This window comes from Dermacentor albipictus, chromosome 3 (assembly GCF_038994185.2).
Source record: "Dermacentor albipictus isolate Rhodes 1998 colony chromosome 3, USDA_Dalb.pri_finalv2, whole genome shotgun sequence".
NCBI lineage: Eukaryota > Metazoa > Arthropoda > Arachnida > Ixodida > Ixodidae > Dermacentor > Dermacentor albipictus.
In genome coordinates, this window is record NC_091823.1 from 139,716,881 (window position 1) to 139,742,234 (window position 25,354).

General features: G+C 44.0%; 1 protein-coding gene across 2 annotated transcripts in view; it reads right to left on the reverse strand.

The window, feature by feature from the left end:
* Positions 1–25,354, reverse strand: part of LOC135917713 (uncharacterized) — a 108,802-nt gene that overhangs the window by 15,423 nt on the left and 68,025 nt on the right. For both annotated transcript variants that reach the window (XM_065451280.2, XM_070534736.1), the window contains one exon: positions 7,015–7,240. In XM_065451280.2, the coding sequence (XP_065307352.1) occupies positions 7,015–7,240 (226 nt within the window). The remainder of the gene's footprint in view (positions 1–7,014; positions 7,241–25,354) is intronic.

The following is a 25,354-nucleotide window of genomic DNA, read 5'->3' on the forward strand; positions in this document are numbered from 1 at the left end:
GGAGATACGCAACTGCTTGGAATACCGACAAGGAGAGGGCGATGCGAGCGTAGAGATGGTCGACATGAGTCAAAGTGCAGGATCTCCTTTTCTCAGCTTTATATCTTATACGGGTCGTATTTGGACCCAAGATTTGGGCAAGTTGGTGAAGCTCTTAAAGCTTGCTTCACCTCCGCCGAGGGTCGGCCCGTCATTGCACTATCTTCTAGATCTGTCCAAGTATTAAGAGAAATTCTCTATCTACCCGGCTCGATCAACATGCGCACTTTTTTCGGGAAAGTAGCCATATACAGCTTCGCTGTAAAATTAAATTCTGGAATTTTACTTGAAGGGACCACGATATGATTATGAGGAACGCCGTACTGGAGAACGCCGGGTTAATTTTGACCACCTGGTATTCTTAAACGTCCACTCAATGCAATGTACACGGGTCTTTTTGCATTGCCCCCGCGCTTATATGTGGCGACCATGACCGGGATTTAATCCTGCAACCCGTGCTTAGCAGTGCAACTCAACATCCACTACGCCACCACTGCGGGTGTGAGAGAGGATGTGAATGCCGAGATATTTGTAACAGTCAGCGGGGGTTAAACAAACGTTGTTAAGGAAGTAAGTAGGCAAACTTTGAGTAGAAGAACGTCTAGAGATACGCTTTATTTTACATTTAGTTGTGTTAAGTGTCCTAAGGCAATTAGTGCATCAATCAACAACACTGTCGACGTCACATTGAATTTTAAGGGAATCTGTATTGTTCGTAATTTTTTGGTAGATTACACAGCCGTCTGCTAAAAGCTGGTAGTTGAAGTTGAAACGCAGGAAGAAAGGAAGCTAGTGCAAATTGCAAGAGTAATGGAGCGAGAACTGAGCCTTGCTGGACGCCAAATTTTACTGCAGTAGAGGCAGACGTTGTTAGCTGTCACATGCTGGGTATGGCTAGACAAAAATTATTTTATTCATGCTAATATGTTGGGACCTATATTAAGCTAAGCTTTAAGGTAAGCAAATCATGAGAAACCAAATAAAAAGCCTTTGTGAAATCAGTAAATATACAATCTATTTCAAATCTCAGGTTTGGAATAATGAAGAGGTCGTTAGTGAAAGATGGCAATTGCGTTTCCGTTGAAAACGTTTTGCGGGTACCCGTGCTGGGAATAACTAAAAAAAACTATTATATTCAAAGAAATCTATAGGCTGCCAGTTTATTATCCGCTCTAATATTCTGACAGGAATGCACGTTAACGAAATGGGAGGGAATTTTTGGGAGAATGCACATCAGCTGACCTATGCACGGCAGCCACTTTCTTTCCAGGCCGAGGTCAGTGCTTGTATTTGCAATGACTGTTGAACAAGGTTCGATCGAATCAACGATAAATATATTTTTGTATACTTGAGTATATTTATGAAATGCGCTTAGGACCTGCAGATGAGGACACTTTCAAATTATCGATCAGTCTGTCAGCACCAACAGCGTTGATCGCAATAGGGTCCATTCGTATGAATGAAAAGCATGGAAATAATGGAGATACAGAGAAGACACATTTCGGCAAGTATATAACAAATTTAGAGTTTAGCACTACGCAGCGCTTATTTGAAGCTACCGGCGCGCCGGACTCAAATAACTGAATATGCGTATTTTTTCTGTCACTCATTGTGCTCTAAAACTTGCGGGGATTAGGGGACGTGTAGTCGATGCAATTGTTTGAAGCGAGACATGAGGTAGAGTGCTTTTCGGCAGGGATGTTCCGCTTTCGTCTCGTTTCCTGCATCTTCAATAGATAACCTTACGCTTGCGATGAAGGAATCAAACCACTCACCCAAGAACAAAAATACGATGCTGTACTCATTAAGGCAAGGACACTCTTTGCGTGCATAGTTCCCTTGTGTCAACAGTAACTAGCTCTTTAAGATGATCCGCACATGCGTTACCTCGCATAGCGATCATTTCTTTAAAAAAGGTAAAGCAACATGCAGGCTCCAGAGAGGCAAAAATAAAATACGCCCGCTCAATTGTCAACCTGATACCACTGACTTTCGCGTACACCGCAATAAGCTGTTGGGCTGCAAATGAGGCTTGTTTGTTACACATTTTTTTTATTACACACTATTATGTAAACAGAAACTTTTGAAAATAAACGGAAACACAGACCGAAAAGTTCGAAAAGGGGGTGTGTCTTTCGTTGCAGTTTCAATGTTCTCCCGTTCCATAACAGCGCGTGATCGAAAACCAATAAACTGGCTATTAGGCGTTTTTTCTAGGTTTTTGAGACAGAGAGCCCACATTGAAAGCAAAAAAAAATATGTCAGAGCTGACCCCACGATAAATGTCTAAATTAATGCGATTAGCACTGAAGCAATGTAGCCAAACACCGTACTGCCAATGCCGGAGCATGTATGCCGCCGAACTCCTCTCCTCCCGCGCATCCCACCGCAAACGCTGCGCCATCTAGCGATGGCACCTCGTGGCACGAGTTCAATTCCACCGAGCACTGTATGAATTTCAAAGGATCTCTTTTTGTTTTGGAGGAGCGTCACGCCCATAGTGGAATGAAACCAGTGGCTCAGTTTGGCGTGAAAGGTGTTGATTGAACAGAAGTACAAACCCTAGACTTTGTCTAAGGTGTGCGTTCAAACCCTGATCACTCGCCACAGCAAACCGATGCGCTACCCATTACACAATGGATAACCTACCTACTGTATCAACTAAAATATGTCACTGGTAATGCGGGCAGAGGGAGTGGGAGGAGGACATGTCCATAGTTAAAATGTACTGCTAGGCCAAATAAGAAATGTCGATGAAGTTGACGGGTCGCAATGTATTTTTTTTCTTCACTGCATGATTCATTTTCGAGTGACCTTCAATTCAAGACAATTGAACTGCAGTCAAAAAACGTGTTCAAAGACAAGTACCCAAAAAGATCTGACCAAATTCTATACATTACCAGATTCTGAAGACTTTCCATACCTAAAGTGATTTATCCCTTGGAAATTGTCAATTTAGGGCACTACGTGCCTTTGTAAACACACTTTCTACAGAATTTTCGAAAATGTTCATCACCCGGGGTTTTTTAACTTGCACATAAATCTATGTACATGGCTGCTTTTGCATTTCGCCGCGATTGAAATGCGGTCACGATGGCCGGGATATTGTTCTTAGTCAAAAGTTTCAATCCTCCGCGCTTCTGCTGAATTTTCTTTCCGACGTCATGCACATTGTGCTCCCTCCCCTGTTTCAGCGCTGACGCATGTTGTCATTGCGCAATGTCCTTTGTGAAAGGGGCAATTGGCATCCGCTCAAATGTAGCACACAGGTACAATGGTTTCTCAGCAAGAAAGCTTCGCACTTGTACCGTTTGTCATAGTTAGGAATTTCTTTTAGTAATATTCATTTATTCTTTACTGTCCCGCCAACAACACCACCACTCGTGGCCTGCCCACTCCTTTTGCCAGAACGTTTGGAGACTACTCGTCTAATGGGCAGCGCATCGGGCTGCAGCACTAATGAAACAGTGTTCAAAGCCAACCTTGGATTCATGTCAGTCACAGGGTGTGTGGCGCTGGGTATTTGCCGCTCTTCAATGTACCCCCTTCGATGCTAATATGCAGCAACGGGCATCTGCAAATGGGTCTGTGCCACTCTTCAGTTAACCAGTCGCCAATTTGGGTTCCAAGGTAAGTGCAACTCGGTGTGTGCCGATCTTCAATTACAAAAAAAAGAAAGATCCTCTGGTGCTCGGAGGAATCAAACCCGCGCCAAGGCGCGGACTTCATGGTGCCTCCCCTAGATGGAGCATCGTGTGGAGTAGAAAGCCTGAAAGAGCAACCCGGCTGGCACACATTTCAGCATTGCCAATGCCTTGTGCCTCTAAATTATTTCAATGCTAACCGCCTTAACACCGACAGTCTATGAGAGGTTTCATTTTTTTTATTGCCGAAAAATATTTCCTGCAAGCAGTTCTTCCCCTGTTGGCTGTTCCTTCGAAGTGTAGGGTAGACAAGCACGCATTTCTGGTAAACATACCTGCCTTGTCTCGCTTCCTTCTCCCAAAGCCGTCAAAACCGTATATGAGGTACTGTTGTGCTCAGGCTGATCTATAGTATCGCTAAAGTGCGTTTCATTGTCGAAACCTCACCTTTATATTGTTTCAGAGAAAAATACCACCTGTAAGAGCCTGCCACTTAGCAAGCGCAAGTACTAACCAGCAACAACCCCCTATATTCCCAGCACGACGTCTCTTTCTTTTACTTCTTCATTGTCAATATTGTCGCCTGATTCTTTACATATGAGGCGCGTTGAATACCCTAAACTTTGTTGATTTTGTCCGATGCCGAAAAAACACTTTCAATCACACTGCCTGTCTCGTTAATGACTGGTAGTATATAGATTCTGGAATCAACGCTTGAACCATTGATTGCTCTTTCTAGGTACGGCGACGCGCAAGTACATTATAAGTAACAGAGCTACATGAGGGGTCCAGATTAGATTCGATGACCGCAGACATCGCTAGTCGTAATAGTCCTCAATTAGGTGTTCTTTTGCTTGCTGCGCAGAAGTTCACGAACTACGTTATCAGATTCATTATTGAACCCGCATTCCTGTGCTTTTTTTTGCATTTCACCAACACTACACTGCTACGTTATTTGAGGAATATGCCGACTTACCATAAAGTACGTAGCCATGGGTAACATCGGCTAACATGTGGGCACCTTTATTTCCTGGAGCAGTTTCTTTAACTAAATATATTTTAACTGAACTTTCATCTCCAACTGTCAAAGTTAAGACCGCTGGACTTTCATAAGGTGTTGGTCAGGGTGAGTTAACAGGATGATGTTTAAAGAAATAATCAGGCAATTTACAACCTAACAAAAATGGCCTTATATTAAATATGGTGGTCAGTCATGCCAGGATCACAAAAGCGTCAGTGGGAAAGCCTTCTCTGACGCAGAACTGAGGAAAAAAAAACAGCATACTTTCTGAAATTACACTCCAGCAATGGCGGGTGACCTCATAGATATCTCTTATACTCCATGTTCCATGCGCTACATACGGTTTTCTTTTGATTATTTATCTTTCATGTGTGCTCAGTAGGACTACTATAATATAGCTAATATATTCTAAGTACTTTTCATGTGCGTTTCGTCACTGTACTGATGGTCGTACCAACTGAGCAATCACCAGAATCTGTAACTCGTGAGGGGTGGATAATGAATAATAGAATCGAAAGAACGAAATTATTACATTATTCTTATAGATTCACTCAGCAGCATTTCCTTTTAATAACAGACGTCGGAGAATGCCCATGGGACCCATTTTTACCTGTGATGTCATGCTCTTTAGCCGCATGCCGCATATCTAAGATAAAGAAAGGCAGTACGTAAAAATATTCTTTCTTGTCACCTGAAACAAAGGGATGTCCCTTGTTGAAAACATAGCAGAATATGACGAAGTTTCAAACGTATAATGTCGGTGGTGCCGCTGTATTTTCTCTTCTAAGTTGTCTCGGCTTGCTCGTTTGCGGCTGCTTCAAATCGGGTGCCGCAGTGCTGCCTGAGCCGAAGGTGGTACTGTACTTGATGTTTATCTCAAGTAGGTTTTGAACCTAACACACGGGTACTACAAAGACCCTCAGGTTGGGGGACACACATACCAGAAAAGCGTTCACTGGGGGTCAAACACAACAAAGGCAAACCTCCTTTTGGCGAAGGTCCCTGCGGCATGGGAGACATGCTAGCGCCCTAATGCGCCTAAGGAGCTAACCTTGCGCGCAGCTCTTTAACATCACGTAGCTTGGTGAAACAAAATGACGGTTATTAGTAATTTTGGCCCTCGAAAAAGAAATTTTACACTTAGCAGCGACGCTATTATGACTGCATGCGCCGCATTTCTTCACTTTTATGTGAGTTTTTGTTTAAAGAAGAAATACCATGTGTTCCCTTACGTTTCTTGCAGAAAAACGTGTAGAAGAGCCCACGCCGTGCCGTGCGTTTGTTGCAAAATTAGTTTTCATTAGTCCAACAAATAGTCCTTCAACAAATAAACAAGGGGTTTACTTCAAAGTATCGGTGTCTGATTATTCTAAACTTTCGATTCAGGAATCGAATATTGTCGTACTTGGTTCGGTCTTGCAATGGAATAGTCATTATTGCAAAATTCGTAAATTTGTCGAATAGATTTCGAATACTTCTAGTCTTTGACTGCTCACGATAAAATACAAACAGAAGCGAAAAACATGGTAACTTTCATGTGATCCTTAGTGAACATACCATACTGTTGCACGCAGCGCCAGTAACGGAACAACATTTTTCTTGCAAAACCACGGCCAATTGTAACAAAACTTTTCGTAAACATAGCACTCCGCAGTGCATATACTTTGATATATTTTATAGAGGCAGTTGTGACCTCTCGTCGCGCTAAATCTAAACACGATGCTTGCACAACACGATGCTAAACACAACATGCTTGATAGTACAGTGGGGTCATCTGGCACGACTTTTCCAAATAGGAAAAAATTTGCTTTTTTTTTTTCGCTGTGCCATCGCCGAAGCCGACAGACCGTCGTGGTTTGGTGGAAAACGTGTCGACAACCGCCAGATGGCAAGCAAGGTTGCCATTATAAAGGTTGTGTGATAATGAGTAATGGCGTATGCTCCGAAGAAAATGCTTACGAACATGTCAAATGCGCCCTATGTCAATGCGTCGTGTAATCACAGCAACTCGTTAGTGGTTTGAATACAACGGTGCGGAAAATGTGATACATAATGTTTAAAAGGGTGGACATTATTCGAAAAAATATTTGTTATTCGATTCCATTCCATTCTTTTCCTGCACTATTCGATTCATATTCGATTCGGTCTCAAAATTTATTATTCGTGCACCCCTACTTGAAGGAAGTTCAGTTTACCTGAATTTCACGTGTGTAAGCCGTGGATTTCCCGTGACGTGCGCTAATCCCGAGGTGAGCAGCGGTCCATGTTTGCTATACCTATACACAAGGCAAACGCCACCGGTAGACTCACTTGTGATCGACGCCGATGCCATACTCTGTCGTCTGATGACTCTTTGCCGTCTCCAGAAAGTAGGTGAAGTCTTCATCGTAGGGCGTATTCAACGTGTCCTTCTCAACTGTGATGAGCGAGTTGAACGTGATGATGTCGCAGAGGCCGTCCGGTGGGAACACGTACGTGCTTTTGTTGAAACCGCTGCTCAGTGTGCAGAGGAGCGAGCCAGGCGGGAGCGGCTTCACTGAGAGAGGAGAGAAAGGAACGATTAAACACCCTGGCTTTCGAAGATTCCCCCAACGCAGCTGTAGTAATGTGGAAAAGGTATGCAGGAGAAATATTGGTGTTGGTAACACGCCGATGTGTTCTGACGCATCTCGCCTACAACTTCGTCAACGTCTGTTTAACCGGTATAATTGCTGAAGTACCGATACCCGCTTTGTGCTATGCCATGGCGGCGTTAATATTGCCACTAGCTGTCTTCGTATTAGCACTAGAAAGGACTTGCGAAACTAGTGCCGAAACTACGCGTACGGTGTGCGAGCTATATTTCATTTACTAGTAGCTGTCTGATGGACGAAACTTGCCGAAATTCGTTTACCCTGTTCGCTAGCCACAATAAGAGGTTTAAACAGCATACTGCTTCACACAGTATATATGGAAGCATCTCGCATTAGGCACGCTGGTTTTCTTGACTTAATTAATGTAAACAGTAATTATCAGCTTCAGCCTGTCCCACACGTATGTAGTGAACCCTACTCGGCCTTGAAGAACACCACCGGCAATCATACAAAAAGTATAACTCCTAAAGAAAATTGACTTGCTGTTCCACAACTATCCGAGCCTACAGCAGCAGGCGAGCTGTGGTTGTAGCGCGATCAGTTGGCGAAGACATTCAAAGTGCCCCCGGTTAGCAACAGATAGGTTTGAAACTTCGTTGGCTAGCCCTTCGTGAGGTAGGCGTTACTCGGTTCAATAGTCCTGTGCTCTCGAAGGAGTGGCGTTGAGAGAAAGCATTCCGAGGGTAGCGCATTTGCTTATGCGAAACTTCGCGGAAACTTAGCGTTACCTGCAACAAAATTAATCAAAATGCCTATCAAGGCCTTTCAAAATTAATCTCCTCAATTCGTATTCCCTACCACGAGTGTACCTGAGGCAGCTCTCTTCTGTAAGTTGCACGTGATAGGTTTAGGTAATGACATATTGCCTATCTTTCGAATGATCCAATATGTTTACGACATTCTGCTTTATATTAAGGCATTCGAATTATGAACATTCTATCACACCTCGAAAAATAGCACCCTTGAGGGCAGATTCGGTATCTAATTACCCTTTATGCACGCTTAACTTTTCCTGAAATTTGGAAATGAATGTACTCGTAAGCGAATACACTAACTTCATATTCAAGATGCTTAAATAGTGTTAATGCGGCACAAGAACCTTCCAAACTTTAAAGGTACTCTGGCACTTCAACATTTCAAACAATAAAAAAGCACTATGGGTTTCTTTTGCAGTAGTTAGTGAGAAGTCATTGTTCGAGCGTGTCATATGGTCACAGAAGACTGCGGATATCCCCCTGCCACTGCATGTGGCTGGCGTCCCCGGTGGTGAAGTGGGGATGAAGGACCCAAGGACATGGCTTCGTTCTTTTATTTCCTATTCTGCATTTCGTTTTTTATGACTGGCCCCCTTTAAGTTTGTGAGGTATGATGCTGTTTTACAGATCTGCTGCGAAACACCAGCGAATCCGTTTTTCAGGTGCATGTTCGTTCTGGTATAACTTCCGCGGTGGCGTAACACTTAGTGCGCATAATGCAGTAAGCCCTCTACTCTTTCATGCAGCATATGTTGCAGAAAAGACTCGCATGTACGTACGGAGCCACCTCCTACGCATAAGGACCCTGCATTTTTTGTGGAGTTGCTGCACCTCCATCGCAACTTGTAGTATCGCACTCTTCTCTCTTCGCCTGCGTGTTAAATCTTACTTTCAGCTTCGTTTAAATTCTCTCACCTTGGTGCTACTCTATAGAGCAATTCTAGAGATAAACGTATGGGAAATCACACGAGGATCACTTTTGTGAACATCCAGAAGACTAGCGTGGTGATAGAACAACTTATATGGCTATAGAAATAACCCGTTTTGCGCATTCCGACAAAACACCATTCGGGAAAAAGATGTGATTCCTGAAAATCAACCTTTTATATTAGTGTATTAGTTCACTTTAAAGAGGTTTCCAAAGGTATTAAGGGTTATGTTAGCGGCCCAAGGCAAATCCTAGGAACCCAACAAACACTGACACCAAGGACAACATGGGGGAAATTATTTGTGCTTGATAAATGAAATAAAGAAGCGAAAATTACTCAAAATTAAAATGGATGAAAAAAATAAGTTCACGCAGGCGGGGAATGATCCCACAACCTTCGCATTTCGCGTGCGTTTCTGTACCAATTGAGCGACCGGGGGTGGTTTCCCCATCCACTATCTTGGGTATTTATGTTTTCCTAGTAGAACCCCGGGAGTGTTAGCCAGCGCCACCACTCACAGACCTCGGCGGCGGATGTGGAACATCCTTTCTGCCGCAAGCATCACGAGAACGATCTTTTTCAGTGAAGGCAACCGGTCAATAAACCCACACATCGTATTTGAAGGCAACAATGTTGCCGGATTCGAGACCCTCGTTATGTAATAAACGAGAAGAAAGGGGGTTAACCGATGGGCCCGTGTTTATTAGTCATATCCTAAGAAAGCAACACTGACACCAAGGACAACATAGTGGAAATTACTTCTGCTTAATACGTGAAATAAAGAAACAATAAATTAATGGGAAAAATGGGATGAAGAAATAACTTGCCGCAGGTAGATATCACCCAAAACGATCACGTTCTCGTGACGCCTCCGGCAGAATGGATGTTCCACATCTACCGCCAAGACACACACGCGTCGCTGCGTGTATGTCTCCCTTGTTCTTCTCTCCCTGTGACTTTTAGTGCTACTCTTTCTTCGTCATGCAATAATTTCAAGCCCACATTGCTACTCTAGTTGACCGTGTTGTGATCGGCCGTTCATCCCGCGACAACCTCCGGTCATGGCTAGCGCGATTATGGGGAAGGGGCGGATGGCCTCGCCAAAATGGTTCGCAAAACGGATGATTCACGGCCAGCACGGGAGTACCTCGGTCAGGAGAGCTTTTGGCAATGAACAAGGATATGGTCCTTCATCTGTCAGCTGCACAAATTGGCATACCCACGCCGGAGTCAGTGTACGATCCCCCTTCCCCTGTTTGTGCCCAGGGATATGCGCGTGTTTCCGAGAAAGATCCCTTCGGAGGGAAAGGACAACACATCTGTGGATTGGTGGGACCTGATGTTATTGGTCTCCTGACGCCGGATTGGGGGAGTTCACAGAACAATGACTACGCAGGGCGTAAAAACAGCAACGGACGGCGGGAGTCAATCGGCTGCAACGACAGCGTGATGACCTTTCTCTGTACTAGTTTGAATTGTCTTCTAAATACACAAATATAAACTTGTTTGTACAACGTCCTGAATATCGGGCCCAGCTCCACGTTCCCTTACTCCACCACGAGCAAAGTACATTCCACATCTTCGGGCCCACAGTCGCAACAACCTTCAGAAAGCGCAGTAACAGGAAGTGGACGTCGAAAATCTCCGATGGAGAAACAAGAACTATAATAGATTTTATCCTGTCTGCTGATTCCACCATATTTCAAATTGTAGAAGTGTTAAGGAGGGTAAAAGAAGTGATGATCGGCTGCTGAGGACTTTGATTGCTCTTAATTCGAAGTGAGAAAGAGCAAAATTAGCCAAAAACGAAACGGGTCAACCTAGACTCAGTAACGGTAAAAGACGGCGAATCCAGGTCGATGCTCAGAAACAAATATGCAGCTTTAGGAGAGGCAGAGGAAGATAGCGTAAATATATAAATAAAACCGTGTCTAGCAAAATTTCAGAAGTAGCAACTGAAGTGGCAGGTAAGCCACTAAGGCAACCAGTAGGTACGCTCTCTCAAGTAACGAGGGGCCTAATAAAACGGTGAAGCATCAAAGTGTATAACTCAAGAGGTCAGATAGATTTGTTGAACTGTCAAAGTTCATAAACAAAAACAATGCAAGCGATATTCAAAAAAACCTCAAATACACTGAGGAAGCAGCAAGAAAATGGGCCCATTCTAAAATCAGTCGGACAAAAGCTTCGCATAACACAAGGCAAGATGTATGGAGTGAAATATAAATAAAGGTAATGTCATGAGAAATTTCCACGATGCACTAAACGAAACAGAAGAATTCTCTGGTGACCTATAAGGTATCCAGAGCTGCTACACAACCTTCATTGGAATTAGAAATGAACAGATACAGAGGCTGTTTCTACAGCACGCAATAAATTTAGAAGGGTCTTGCAAGGCAAGTAGTGGGTGAAACCATCACAAGAAGATGGAATAACAGTCGACATAATCGAATATGAAGGAGATATTAGGCTTGAAAATCTTCCCGTCCTTTATACGCAATGCCTCGCGACTTCAAGTACACGAGAGAAATAAAAGCAGGACAACAATATACTAATCCATAACAAGTAAATGTTTTAAAAAATGAATAATTTTAGAGCCCATTAGCTTGCTTTCAGAATTGTGTTCACCAAAATAATATTAAAAAAAAACTCGAAGTAATATTCTCATCCGCCAAAAGAACAGGCTCGCTTCAGATGGCATATTCTATAATGGATCACGTCCCTGTCATCGATCAGTAATCGAGAAATCTGCGGAGTACCACCGGTTTCTCTAGATTGTTTTCATAAATAATATAAAGGGATTTGATTCATTAGATATAACAGCAGTCGTGGAGGCACTGCGTAATCAATCAGTACAGGAAGCATACGTGGATATCTTGGAAATTATCAACAAAAACTTCGCAGCTACTTCGCTTCTCTACAAGAAAAGCGGAAAATATCCCTATCAAGAAAGGGGTCAGGCAAGGAGACAAAGTATATCCAAGGCACCACATCTATCAGCCCGTGCTATGCATATCAATGCGGGTGCTCCATTCTTGTAAAAATTCAAGCTATTAGATGGAAGGGTTAGTTAGGGTCGAGGATCAGCGGATAATATATAAAAAATCTTCGATTTACAGATGACATTGTGATATTCGGCAACAGTGTGAAATAATTACAATGAATTATTGAGGACCTTAGCCGGGAAAGTGCAAGAGTAGGGTTCAGGATAATTATGCAGAAGACAAAGGTAACGTTAAGTAGCCTGGAAAGGGATCAAGAATTCATGAACACCAGTCGGCATTTAAAGTCTGCGCAGGAGTGCGTTATTCTAGGTCAAATACTCGGAGGGAACCCTGATCATGAGAATGAAACTTACAGAAGAATGAAAACGGGTAGGAGTGCATACCATAGGCATTACCAACCCCTGACATGGTTTGGTAATGTTTGACTGGGTATTGTTGGACGGAGCTTACCACTGTCGTTGAAAAGAATAATGGGCAATCATTGCATTTTACCAGTGCTAGCATGTGAGGCTGAAATTTGGTGGTTAACAAACAAGCTCGAGAACAAATTAGGAAGCGCGCAAAGAGCGATGCAACGAAAAAAATGCTACGTGGAACATTAGGAGACAAGAACAGAGCAGTGTGACTCAGAGAAAACGGAGCCATCCGATATTCTAGTCAACATTAAGACATGACCATGAGTCAATGACTGAAGTCATTAAGTCAAGACCATGACAGTCAATGGCAATGCGCTAGCATTCAATGAATGTAGCGACGCAACGTATTGCAACCCATGCATTTAAGGCAGAAAGCTAGGCTAGTTTGTGGTTATTCGTATAAGGAGACATTTCACTAGTGCGTAAAAAAAGACACCGACAGGAACATCAAAAATGACACACTGAACGCTAGACATCAACTAGCTTTTTCTCAGGAGGACAGAAATATATATGAAAAAGACACGAGCTACATGATCAATCCCTGAAGTGCATGCGCAATGGCACCTTATTGTACAATAATTTTATTTCTTTTGCCGTCAAAGATACGTTAGGTTTGCTGACGCATGGCTGTTTTTGCCGATGAATAAGAAAGGCCTCGAGTATTTCACGCTCTCTCTGATCTAGGCTAGAAGCAATCACTTGAGTCTTATCTAAGTGTAGCATGAATTCATTCTCACTGCGCTTGCACTGTGCCGCCAAGTGCCCAGATACCATGGTGCCTCGACAAGCAGCTTGTGCTCCATTAGTCGAACGTTGATACACCGGCCAGTGTGGCCGATGTGGCAACTTCCGCATGACAGCGGAATTCTGTACACCACATTTGTCCTACACTCCACATAAGGTAGTTCATGTTTAATTGGGCAGGGTGGCTTCCTGCAAGTGGCGCCACTGACAACGTTGAAAAGTTTCGCGAGTTTATCCGGTCCCGTGAGCACAACTCGTACATTGCCTTTCCCCGCCACCTTTTTAGGGCAATGTGTCAGCTGGTGAATATAGGGCAGTGCCACGCACCTAGCCCGCTCATGAGCTTGTCGCTCAATCGTAAACGCCTGATCACCAGATTTAACCACTTTTGTCAGGCCTTCAGCCACGGACGCCACAAGTTCACTAGGGAACCCTGCCTTTGTCAGACGAACTGCCTCTAAATGTGCACTTTCGTGAACCTTGTGTGGGCAGGACTTGTCCACGGCAGTGCGTAAGCATGTCTTGGCGTTCTTGTTTTTTTACTAATTTGGTGTGTGCCGAATCAAAATTCAGTATACTTTTATGCGAAGCATATTACGAGGGCTCAACCCAGCTCCTCAGGCGCGGCGGTGACCATGAAATCACGTGACACCGTGACGTCACGACAGAGGAGAAGTGGCTTTGGCTCAACTCTTGCAAGACGGGCTGGGTGGGAATCGAACCAGGGTCTCCGGAGTGTGGGACGGAGACGCTACCACTGAGCCACGAGTACAACGCTTCAAAGCGGTACAAAAGCGCCTCTAGTGAATGCGGTGTTGCCTTAGAAACGCGCTGTTTCTAAGGCGTGCGTCTCTTGCTCAGGCGCACATTTCGTTGCCGCGCCGAACGCTGCTTTGCTCGACGCTCACCGCGTCCAATGCGGGGCGCGTAGTCGCTGCCCTGTAGCCCATTGTCTTACACGCCTTGGCGGGTCGACGGGAACGCTGTCGCGTTCCACTCTTGAAGGCGAAGAAGTAATGCATGAGTTGTTTCTTCGTCTAGCCGAACCAAATATAGCCAAGCAACAGCAGTTCACCAGGCTAAACAGTGGTTCAACAACTAAAATAAAGGCTAGTATGCTTCGCATCCTGGGCTTAACCTTTACTAAGCCACAGCCATTTTTTTTTTCGACCTTGGCTGTTACATACAACAAATGCGCGAGTCGCTGAAGAAAAACCAAAAATCCAAGAATGGTAGGCTTCCCTCGTTGTCAAGCTCATGGGTGAAGGTCAGACGTTGAGCGCATGATTTAAGAACAGCTAACGTCCTTTGGATTACCGCCCCGCTCCTAACACCTTGACCAATGTGCGCGAGAACCAGAGACTCATCGACGTACCTATAAATTTTTTAAATGTGGTTGTCTTCAATGCACGCTTGAATGCGTCTGCCCAAACTAGCTAAATATTCACTCAGCACGGGGGCCATGCATGAGCCTATGCACATGGCCTCGCGCTCGAATTTCGACTAACGTTCGACTAAAGGCTGTTTCACATGCTGCGACTGGAGCGACAAAAATCGGTGAAGTCGCACGCGTAGCAATGCAATATTTAGGGCACCCATCTCACATGATTGCGATTTCAACAATGCGACTGGTGCGACGCCCACGGTCACTTACAGCAAGGTTTCGTGGCACACGCTGCATAATTATTTTATTGTATGGAATAAAACATTAACATTATAAAATAATTGGCTTTCCCTGATTAGGAGCAAATAATATGCACGTTTATCAATTTAAAAACGTTTTAGTTAAGATTTGTTTTGAAGTGCGGAACACCGGTTTCTGAAGATCAGTGCGACATCGCGCACGTAAACAGCTCTTCGCAGGTGGTTCAGCTCGGTGTTTAGTCTCATCTGCCTTCTATGACCATGTCATGCTGTCTGCGCTACAACAATCTACAAGATGACTTATCGACAAGTTTATATAGCTACCCTCACTGCATATGCAGTATTCGGAATTTGGCTGCCACTAAGTCGTCGTGTCAGCCCAACAAGATCCTCGCGCTACCCGTGCTCGGCGTCAGCTTCAGTAGAAATGATGTATGTCTATTGCTCGTGATTGCGCATATGCGGTTCCTCCTTCTAGCCATATTCTTGCGCCAAGCGCAACAAAAAGCACCAACCCAAAAGCCCGCGTGTGCCCCTGAACGAAGCCGCAAAAGACCTGTGTGAAAACTGAACGTGGAATGAAAATTGTGTTTTGAAATTGAACCTTAGCGCTAGTATGGTTCATCCATCGTCATGCGTGTGCTGTGAATATATATCGGCGCCCTCTCTACATATTTCTAAAGGCGCAAAAGCCGACGCATCAAATGTTTTGAGCAGTTACCGTCATTTATGGAGAAACTTGTACGTTGCAGCATAGCATTCTAAACGACAAGCTTCGCGTCCACTTTGTTGTCCTGTGTCTCGCACTAGTACTATACTCTGAGCTTCTAACTGAAAGACCATATCAATACGCACTATCCATAGTGCAGGATGGTAGGCCCACGGCAGGTGCTCTTGCCGTAGGGTTTTCAGCTTTCTGCTCAGCGTCGCACGCCGGTCAGGGTTAGCTGGTTTTGTGGAAATAAATATTAGTATTATATTATTATTATTAGATATTATAGTTTCTTCACTGTAATTTGTAGCAATCATGCAGATTTTTTAAGCTAGTCATGAATTTAACCTGTATTAGATCAACATTGTTACGACATGCTTATGGGAGTCATTTCAAACTAGATTGCTCAGCCAGGGAAAGTACAAATTAAAGTCTGAATGTTGATGCCAATTTGGTATTCCTAAACAGATTATATTTGCAGAATTTTGTGCCTGCTTGCATTTTCTGCAATTCAATGTTCAGAGCTGGAAAAATTTATTCTTTTCTTGCTGTGGAAAGGCTGCTTTAATGTCAATAGCAAACTATAATTATTCATTCCGAAAGTGTTAAGCAATGACTATATCTTTAAGCTTGTGAATGCGTTTTTGTTCCATGAACACAATTAAATTTTCTTTCTCCCTCTAATTGACAGCCATGGAATGAAACTCTTCATTGCATAAGTATCAGGATGCAAGTATTCTGGAGTTTGTCCTGAGCATTTGCCGGTATCCTATAGTGTGCATGTTTGTATAAAGTTCTGGTGTTGCAATCGCAGTGATCTACGCATATTTTTATATTGCAACAAACGAATTTTTTTGAACTTTGCTTTCAAATCTACAATGTGGCCACGCAGTAAGGACCACATTATGAAGCAAAAAAACTGCAGATTCATTTGTACGCGTTGGAATCTATGCGAAGTGAAGTTTTTGTCAAGGGGTCAATTAAATGCTGTTAATGTAACTGCAATATATACAATTGGTCTTATTTTGAACAATCCTGCATGTAATCTTTTACAAGGTTTGCTTATTTACCGCATAGGTCACAACCTTAGTGTCATGTAATGTTTATGCGCTACAGTGTTCATAAACTATACCGAAATGCAAACGGCAGGTAATGTAGCTACTCACTGGGAGACAACACAATGGCGTTTGTTGCGCAAGGAATGCTGCGAGGGGTATGCAGATGAATTATTGGCATGGGCTTACGTACTTATTTGTTTATATACCTCGCAGGTTCCAAGGTTGGAGTATTAGGTGAGGGGGAATAAAAAATAGCTACAAAAGGAAGAAGGGCACAACATTAAGAAAAAACCAGCAGAAAAGCAGCACCAATACGATGTACCAACTAGCCCAACGTGTTTTACTGGCACAACATTATACAATACTTAAGAAAAAATAACAAAGAAATTACTGCCCATGCACCCTGCAGAGATGGTAAGTAGGTAAAGGCAATGCGCAGAAGACCAGGACTTAGGAAGAAGAACACAAACGACAAGACGGGCGCCACTCGAGAGTGGCAAGCTGAGACGGCGATCAAGTTGACGCACAAAATGGCAGGATCGGTGCGAAAGCTTTGATGAAAGAAAGGGCCCAATGTAGAAGATATATCCTCAAGTAAAACTCTTGCTTGGGCTAGTTGGTTCATGCTTGAAGTAAAGGCAATGCGCAGAAGACCAGGACTGAGGAAGAAGAACACAAACGACAAGACGGGTGCCACTCGAGACTGGCAAGCTGCGACGGCGATCAAGTTGACGGACAAAATGGCAGGATCTTTCATCAGAGCTTTCGCACCAATCCTGCAATCTTCTACATTGGGCCCTTTCTTTCATCAAAGCTTTCGCACCAATCCTGCCACTTTGTGCGTCAACTTGATCGCCGTCTCAGCTTGCCAGTCTCGAGTGGCGCCCGTCTTGTCGTTTGTGGTCTTCTTCCTAAGTCCTGGCCTTCTGCGCATTGCCTTTACCTACTTCAAGCATGAACCAACTAGCCAAAGCAAGAGTTTTACTAGAGATGGTAAACCAGTGAAGCTGAAATGTGCCGCCCCGGTGTTTATCTCTCGGTTAATTCCGACGGTTTATTGAAGTCGTTCTATATTATTGATCATGTTTGTGTTTCTTAATGAGATTACAAACACGTTCTGCTTGGGTTTATCACATTGTTTATTTGGAATGCCACACATCGCGCTTCGCTTGATTACCATCATGGAAAGGCAAATGAGTCATTCAATATGTTAATCCAGCGGGACCATCAAAGTTTTTCTAAATTCTGTTACGCATTTGTGTCTTGTAATGGGCTAATCATAGTATTTATAATTTGGTTATGCACTGTAGTTACCAATTGAAACACCGGGGCTGCACATTTCATTTAATTAAATACAGGGACACATTTATATACCTATTTCGATGTCGGAGAGAGAGACTGCTGCACACGCGCTCTGCTGCGAGAGAGAAGCGATGTCACTATCGGTGTGGCCAACAGCACACCACACCTTTGATGCGAGATAATTATCCCATTGTCTTGTCTTAACTCCGTCCCCCTCTGTGTCCCTTCCCTGAAAAAAATACGTAGATAAATGTGTATGTCTTAAATGCATAAGCATATTTATGTCTACCCAACAAGAAATTTATTCGCCCAACATGTAAGACAAATACAATGGCTCACACCCCCCTTGTCACATATAAGAGGGAAGATAAAATAAAGTGGTAGACGAAGAACGGTTTCAAGAAGACGACGAGGATGGCGTTAAGAATGACATTGATTAACCGAAGACGAAAGAACATAAAGAAGTTCTCAGTGAGGTGGCAAGAGATGATTGGTGGAGAAGTATCCGGTGAGATGGAAAGCGATGATTGGTGGAGAAGAGAAGAAGACGAAGAGAAGGATTACGCGGAATAACAAGAAGGCTATAAAAGGGCGAGGAAGGGCGAGATACGAGGGGGGAAGAACAAGCAGCGGAGACCCGTCGGGTCAGGGACGGTTCGACCAGAACAGAGCGACGCCGGCTACTGCTCCGGTGAGCTCGTGTTCTACGCCTTTGCACCGCAGACTTCCTGCCGTTCCTGAGCCCGTTCCGGGGAGTCCACGGAGGACGCTACCACCTGCTACGGCCAGGGTTGTCTCTACCGCTGTTGCCACTTTTCCGGGTGGTGCCCCAACGCCAACATCATCGGCCACACCTCCACGGGCGTTTGGACCGGGAGTGTGTACGACGCAGCCAACGCAGACAACGACGCCGCCAGCGACGCCAGCCCTAGAACGTCGAACGCCACTCCGACGCCGGCTACGGGACCCACACCACGCCGCATCCACACCGAACCAGACGTGAGCATGAACTCAAACCACTAAGAGTAGAATGCTGGTAGCACTGTTACCGGGCCGTATGTACTGACAGTCTTTGTATCTTGTGTGTTAGTTTTGTTAGGTTTGTGTGCTGCTGTTCGTGTCGCGTGGGTTGTATTAAATGTGCATATGTGTGCGTACACCTGTCGCCTATTCCATTCTTTCGGCCAAAGTGTTCTCTGGAGGAGATCCGTGACACCCCTAAACAATGGCTCATACCCCTACACTAGGGAGTTGTGTTGAGTTGAGTAGTGGTATACTGGTGGGATTAGCCTTGCAGTTGCTGCCGGCAATTGCTCCACCGTAGTGACACTTAAAATACATAAATCACATAAATTACAACTACTCATAGTCACTCCTGAGGTCACCCTGCTGAGGCCAAATCCGTGTCCTGCAGGTAATTTAAAAGAAGGCGAGAAACCTCCTTCCTAGCTGGTTCCCGAGTGGGAAAACAATGTCCAGAAGAGAACATTGAGGGGTGGTTTTTGTGATCGGACCACGAGTGTTTCGCCAAGGCATATACAGCTTCATTGTAAAAAGAATGAACACCTTTTTGCTAGAACTAAGACGATCATGAGGTGTATTAACAAGTGATAATTTATTGAACATGCCGAGTAAATGCTGGTCGACAAGGAGTAAATCGAAAGTGCGCAGAAAGCAGAAGCAAAATCTGATCTGTGTCCACAGATGCCTACAGGAAACGCAACTATCTCTTAAAGTGTAACACAGGCCATGCTGACACAAGATTCTCCCAGTGTTTTTGCATGTACAGTTTTCATAATTTCTCTAGGCAGCCGATATCCACAGATGCTAGCTTCTTCCTCTACAATGCATCCTCGAGATCTGAGCGTGCATTGTAGAAGAAGCTAGCATTCTGTGCAGATCGGCTGCCTAGAGAAATTATGGAAGCTGTAGATCTAAAAATGCTGGGAGAATCTTGTCAACATGGCCTCAGTTATAAATGGATGCATATACTGTCAGGAAACACACACTAATTTTTGCTTCTGCTTTTTGTGTATGTTTGGTTTATTGCTTGTCAGCCAGCATTTACTCGTTGTGGACATTAAACATTTGGTTGCGAAATCTTCTCAGTTTTCTTCTTCATCCTATGTGTTTTCTGGTGCCGTTTGCAGCCAGGCTATTTTTTATTTTTTAGACTTATATAAGTCATTTTATTAGCCCTTATGATGCTTTTGTTTACCTCATAAAATTTTTCATTTGGCCAATGTAACAAGGATGTATAGTGGGAAGCAGTAAGAAGAGGGTACGGTAACTTCTAATTAAAAGGTTTATTTGAAAATGCAGTCATTTATAAAGGTTGCCAGAAAGTATTACAGCAATAAAACATAATAAAACTAGTGCTTGACGAAACCAAACATAAAAACAGGAAAGGCCCAACACACATATAAATATGCAAGTCCAGGGGGAAAAGATTGTGATCACCAAGTGCGCATGTGGCAACCTTCCAAATAAGTCGCTTTTTTTCCAATGGCATGGAACTGGAAGTGTGTGCTTGCATAAGCAAGCTGTCAGTTTGTCTACTCTGAGAAGAACAGTGTTTCTTTAAAGGTGCGGGCATGGAGAATTGGCAATTGTAATGATTTTTTTCATGAAGTTGGAATTTTTCTGTATTTTCTTTCTGTAGCATTTTTATTTATGATTGGCCGCATCAAGCACCAATTTTTATCTAGCCTTCAAGGATATCTTTGTTTTTGTGGTAATTTGTATGAATCGCTACATTTTTACAATGAACCTTATTTGAAAGTTAGCCCTCATCCATCTCTAATTCATCCTGTTGATACTGCTTAAAGCTATGCAGCCTTGCAACATTTGTGTGTCCGTGTACGTGTGCGTGCACGTGTGTGTCGGTGTGCGTGCGTGCGCGCGTCTGTGTGTACGTGTGCGTGCACGTGCGCATGTGTGGGCGTGTGTGGGTGTGTGCGGGTGTGTGCGCTTGTGAGTGTGCGCGCGTGTGTGTGCGTGTGCGTGTGCGTGTGCGTGCGCGTGCGTGCGTGCGTGCGTGCGTGCGTGCGTGCGTGCGTGCGTGCGTGCGTGCGTGCGTGCGTGCGTGCGTGCGCGCGCGCGCGCGCGCGCACGCGCATGGATTTGGATGTAAAACAGGACCTTGGGCGGATGTATCATTCTTCTCCTGTGCAGCCTCATGAATTCAGACATACGATGGACAAGAACGAAGTGAACACACAGAGCGCTCCATTCTTGTCCATTGTGTATCTGTTGTGATTTAGTTAATAATGAATACGCACCAACTCATCCAGATTTCAGTTCTTATGTGGGGCTTATAAGCCCGCTTGTGTCCTGGAATATCTGCATGGCTATGTATCGTGTAATTTATTTTTGGCTATGTGCTTGCAAATCGCGTGTCAACCTCCTGATTTTCCCGACAATATCGTGTGATGTGCAGGCCCAGGCAGTTTTCGGTGAATCCATGCAGGTGTGCAGGGTGTTCTGCAGAGTGTAATTTGCACTACAAGTGTTGCTTTTATTGCTTTCAGTTCAGCTTTTCTTGGTGTAGGATGACCTGGAACGGTACTCACTTATATGGGGTTTAATTTTATGTAGTGTCATACTACTAATACACTGCTATTGCCACATCAGCGTGCTATATGTGCTTGACGTTTGCTTGCATCTTCATGATTAAGAACCTCCTCTGTATGTTTGGCAGTTGTATATAGTCTCGTCGTGGCCTAATTGTTTACCCCTATATTGCACGGTATGGGCCTGTTGTGTTTCAAGTTCAGGTGCTCCCGAAGTTGTTTCTGAAGGGAGGGGTAGTCCTCTTTGTATCTCATATGCTAGATGGCATAGTGTCTTGGAACCAGGTTTTGAGCTCTTGAGGCAAAGAATTTATGCTGCAGGCTCCAACTCTACTTTGTCTAGCTCCTTGTTCGTTTGCTCTTTCTCATAGAGGTCTCCAAGCATGTTAAAGTTGGAAAGAACTGTTATTACCCGATGCCTGTATTCAATGAGTTCTCTTTTTTGTGCGCTGCTGGTAATTAATACTGTATCATACCTTGAGCACAAGCACAGCATCTGCGATTTTCCATAGTATCCACTCGTCCACTCCCCATGATTTCAAGATTATTTTTTTCACCAGGTGTAGAATTTGCGTCCAGACATGGCATAATTGTTTCGTTCACGTGCTGGCTGTGCCGTCATTGTCTTGCCCTGTCTCAGCATTTGTGGATGTTGACTTGCGGGTATATTTCTCCAGCTATGTGGAGCACAATGTGCAACCTGGGGTAGTTCTTGATTCTAGTCTTTTTTCCGACTTCGATGTAAGCTGACTTATGAGAAAGCGAGAGGCCAGACTGTCCAAGAAAGTCTGGAGTATTGTCGAGAGCTTGTTGCATCATTCATGATTTTTGTATAAGATAGCTTTCCCATAGATTGTAGTACAACATAGGTTGTAGTACTTCTTGTAGTACGCCTGTGTTGTGGGTGTGGGTGGGCCTAATGTACCTCCAACTCTCACCTGAAATTTTTTGTCTTTCAAAATGTTACTGTTTAACTTAAATGCTCTAACAGCATTTTTTTTTGCTCACCATTCGTCCTATTAGAGTAGCATGTGGTACTGCTCTTAAAACCTCTTCACTCTTTTCATTGTTTTTTAAGCGGTATTACACCATGCGCTTCAATAAAGTTTATGCTGCTTATAGCCCATTCATATCTGGCAGAATGGACAATTCTTGAAAAATGTTTTCCTTGTGCTGTATGTGCGATGTAGTGTGAGCATTCATGTCTGCACATTTGTAGATCTGTAGAACCAGCTTTCTGACAGAGTACTTGCTATACCTGATTGTGCTTATTTGTGCAGCGCTGTTGAACAATACATATTGATGCAATGAATGTTTACACACTTGAATTATCACTAAACATGGTTCTTCTGCAATTGTGATTTTGCTCTCGATAGGTATTAGATTATGCATAAGCATGCCCCCCTATGCAATAGTATTTGAAGGCTTAAGGGCTCAATAAAAGATGATGAACTAAATCTAATTGCAAGAGCTTTCTTTACCTATGACTCCCTTAGAAATGCGACTTCCATGGCTGGCAATTCAACCCCTCACCTTATGACAGCAGCAAAATGCTATAGCCACAATGGCAGGCGAATAAATTGAACAGTTTGTCTGCAGACGTTATTTTTTTTGTTGCCTGTGTGTAAGTAAAGCTTGCAAAAAGTGTGTCATCTAAAAAATACAGTTTGTGGTCATTTATTGAATAAACCACATATTGTGTATAGTTGAAATTCAGAAATTTGTTCTAAAATCGCCGGGTGATATGTTCTCGCAAGTAGCATGCATATCATTATTTACAACGATAGCACTCGCAGCGGATATCGTTATATGTGTTTGCACATTCATATATGTGATCAGAAACTTATTAGAAACTCTTATTGTAAACATATAAGGCATGAATGTTTCTGAAAACTTGATCAGCTGTGAACGTGCAAGAACGTGCTTGTACTCGAAGATTCAAAGTTTCACAGGAAGGGATGCAACTGGCTGACTTCACTGCGCAGTTTTGATTTACTTTTCATTTACGTTTAATTACCACAAGAACAGGCTGTTTGCCTGCTTTTCGCAGTGTTGCACGAGTTTTACGCGACGGTGCAGGTGGGTACGTTATCACTGTGCCACAATAGCAAGCGAATAATTGACTTAATTTACTAGCTGTAGAGTTAATTACCTTTCAAAGCAAATGTTATTACAGGTTCAGTAAGGATACAAAGTCCGCAACCTATTCAATGTTTATTGGTTTCTGCGCAAGAAACAATAATTCTCCAGTGAAGAGGTGCCACTAAACGTGCATGTAATATTCGAAAAAAATTAACGGCGTTGTTTATTCAAGCCACAGATTTAATGCTATCGTAGAAAATTCATTAGGATTGTCTGCACTTTAGCTATGTCTAATTTAATAAGTGAGGTAAGATAACCTTTCAAGATGCATCGGAAGATTCACGCTTTAAAACCGACATGAAAATGCAACATAATACCACGTTCAGCGACACCTTGAAACTTCGGGTCATTTGCTGTCTTGTCATTTGCCTTTGCTGAGGTTGAAGTTATTTAGGTTGCTCGGCACCTGCAATTTTTGTGTGCTATTCAACAAACTAAAGTTGCGAAGACCCCAAAAGGCTATGTCATCTCGTGGCGACTCGCAGAGGTGTACAAAGCAAACGTGAAAACGCACTTCATTTGCTGCGTTGCGTATCACCGAACGCGCCGAAATGGGAGAATGGAATCTGCAGTACAAGTTTTTTATTCCCCCTTCGCGCACGTACCAAATTATGTAATCCACGTCTCCGCGCATTGCACTTGTTGAGCGAGGAGCAATTTACCAAAACAAACCGGCGAAATAGCTCTCCGCGCAATTTCGACGCAAAATTGCTGCGATCACTGCGACTCTGCGACATTGCGTCCAACCGGTTGGACGCAGCCGAAAATCGGGGGGTCGGTACTGCGACTGCGATTTTCGTCAGAAACGACGGAAATCGCACTTCCGGTGCGAAGAAAATCTCATCATATGTGAAACAGGCTTAATGGAGCAAAGGCTGCTTGTCGAGGCACCATCGGGATCTGGGCACTTGGCGGCACATTGCAAACGCAGTGAGAATGAATGCTTGCCGCTCTTTGATAAGACTCAAGCGATTACGTCTAGCACAGATCAGAGAGAGCGTGAAATACTCGAGGCATTGCTTATTCATTGGCCAAAACATGCGTGCGTCAGCAAACCTAACGTATCTTGGACGGGAAAAGAAATAAAATTCTTGCAGAATAAGGTGCCATTGCGCATGCGCTTCGGGAATTCATCTTGTAGCACGTGTTTTTTGCATATATATTTGTGTCCTTATGAGTATAAAGCCAGTTGATGTCTAGCGTTCGGCGTGCCTTTTCTCATGTTCCTCGCCATGTGCTTCTTTTACGCGCTAGTGCAATGTCCCCTTAAGCGTATTGGAACTGTCAAACAGAGTGTTGTTTCCGAAGCGTCGACAGCAGAGGGACCCCTTTTTCGCCATTTACTAGGAACACTAGCCGCCATCTAGCACTGCCACCGCTAAGCCAGCATGTGGCCTCTGAAATGCGTGGCGCAACAATGCGCGCGAACGCTGAGGAGCACGTCACCCTGCAACCGGGCTGTGTTCCATCGCGCTTCTTTCTGCAGATGCTGCGCAATGTAATGGCAGTGCCGAGAAGTTCGCGCGTCGCCTTCGAAACAAGTAGCCTGTATTACCGGTGCCTGTGAACGCTGACAACTGTTCCCTCGCTTGCCGCATACCGAGTGGCACGCACTCAGTGACTTAAGTTGGCAGGAGGCTCATTGAAAAGCGGGACGTACCCACTGCACTCATGGCGCAGCTCGTTAAATTGTTGGCGTGAAAGGCGTTCATTGAGAAGCGGTACATACGAAGTGCTT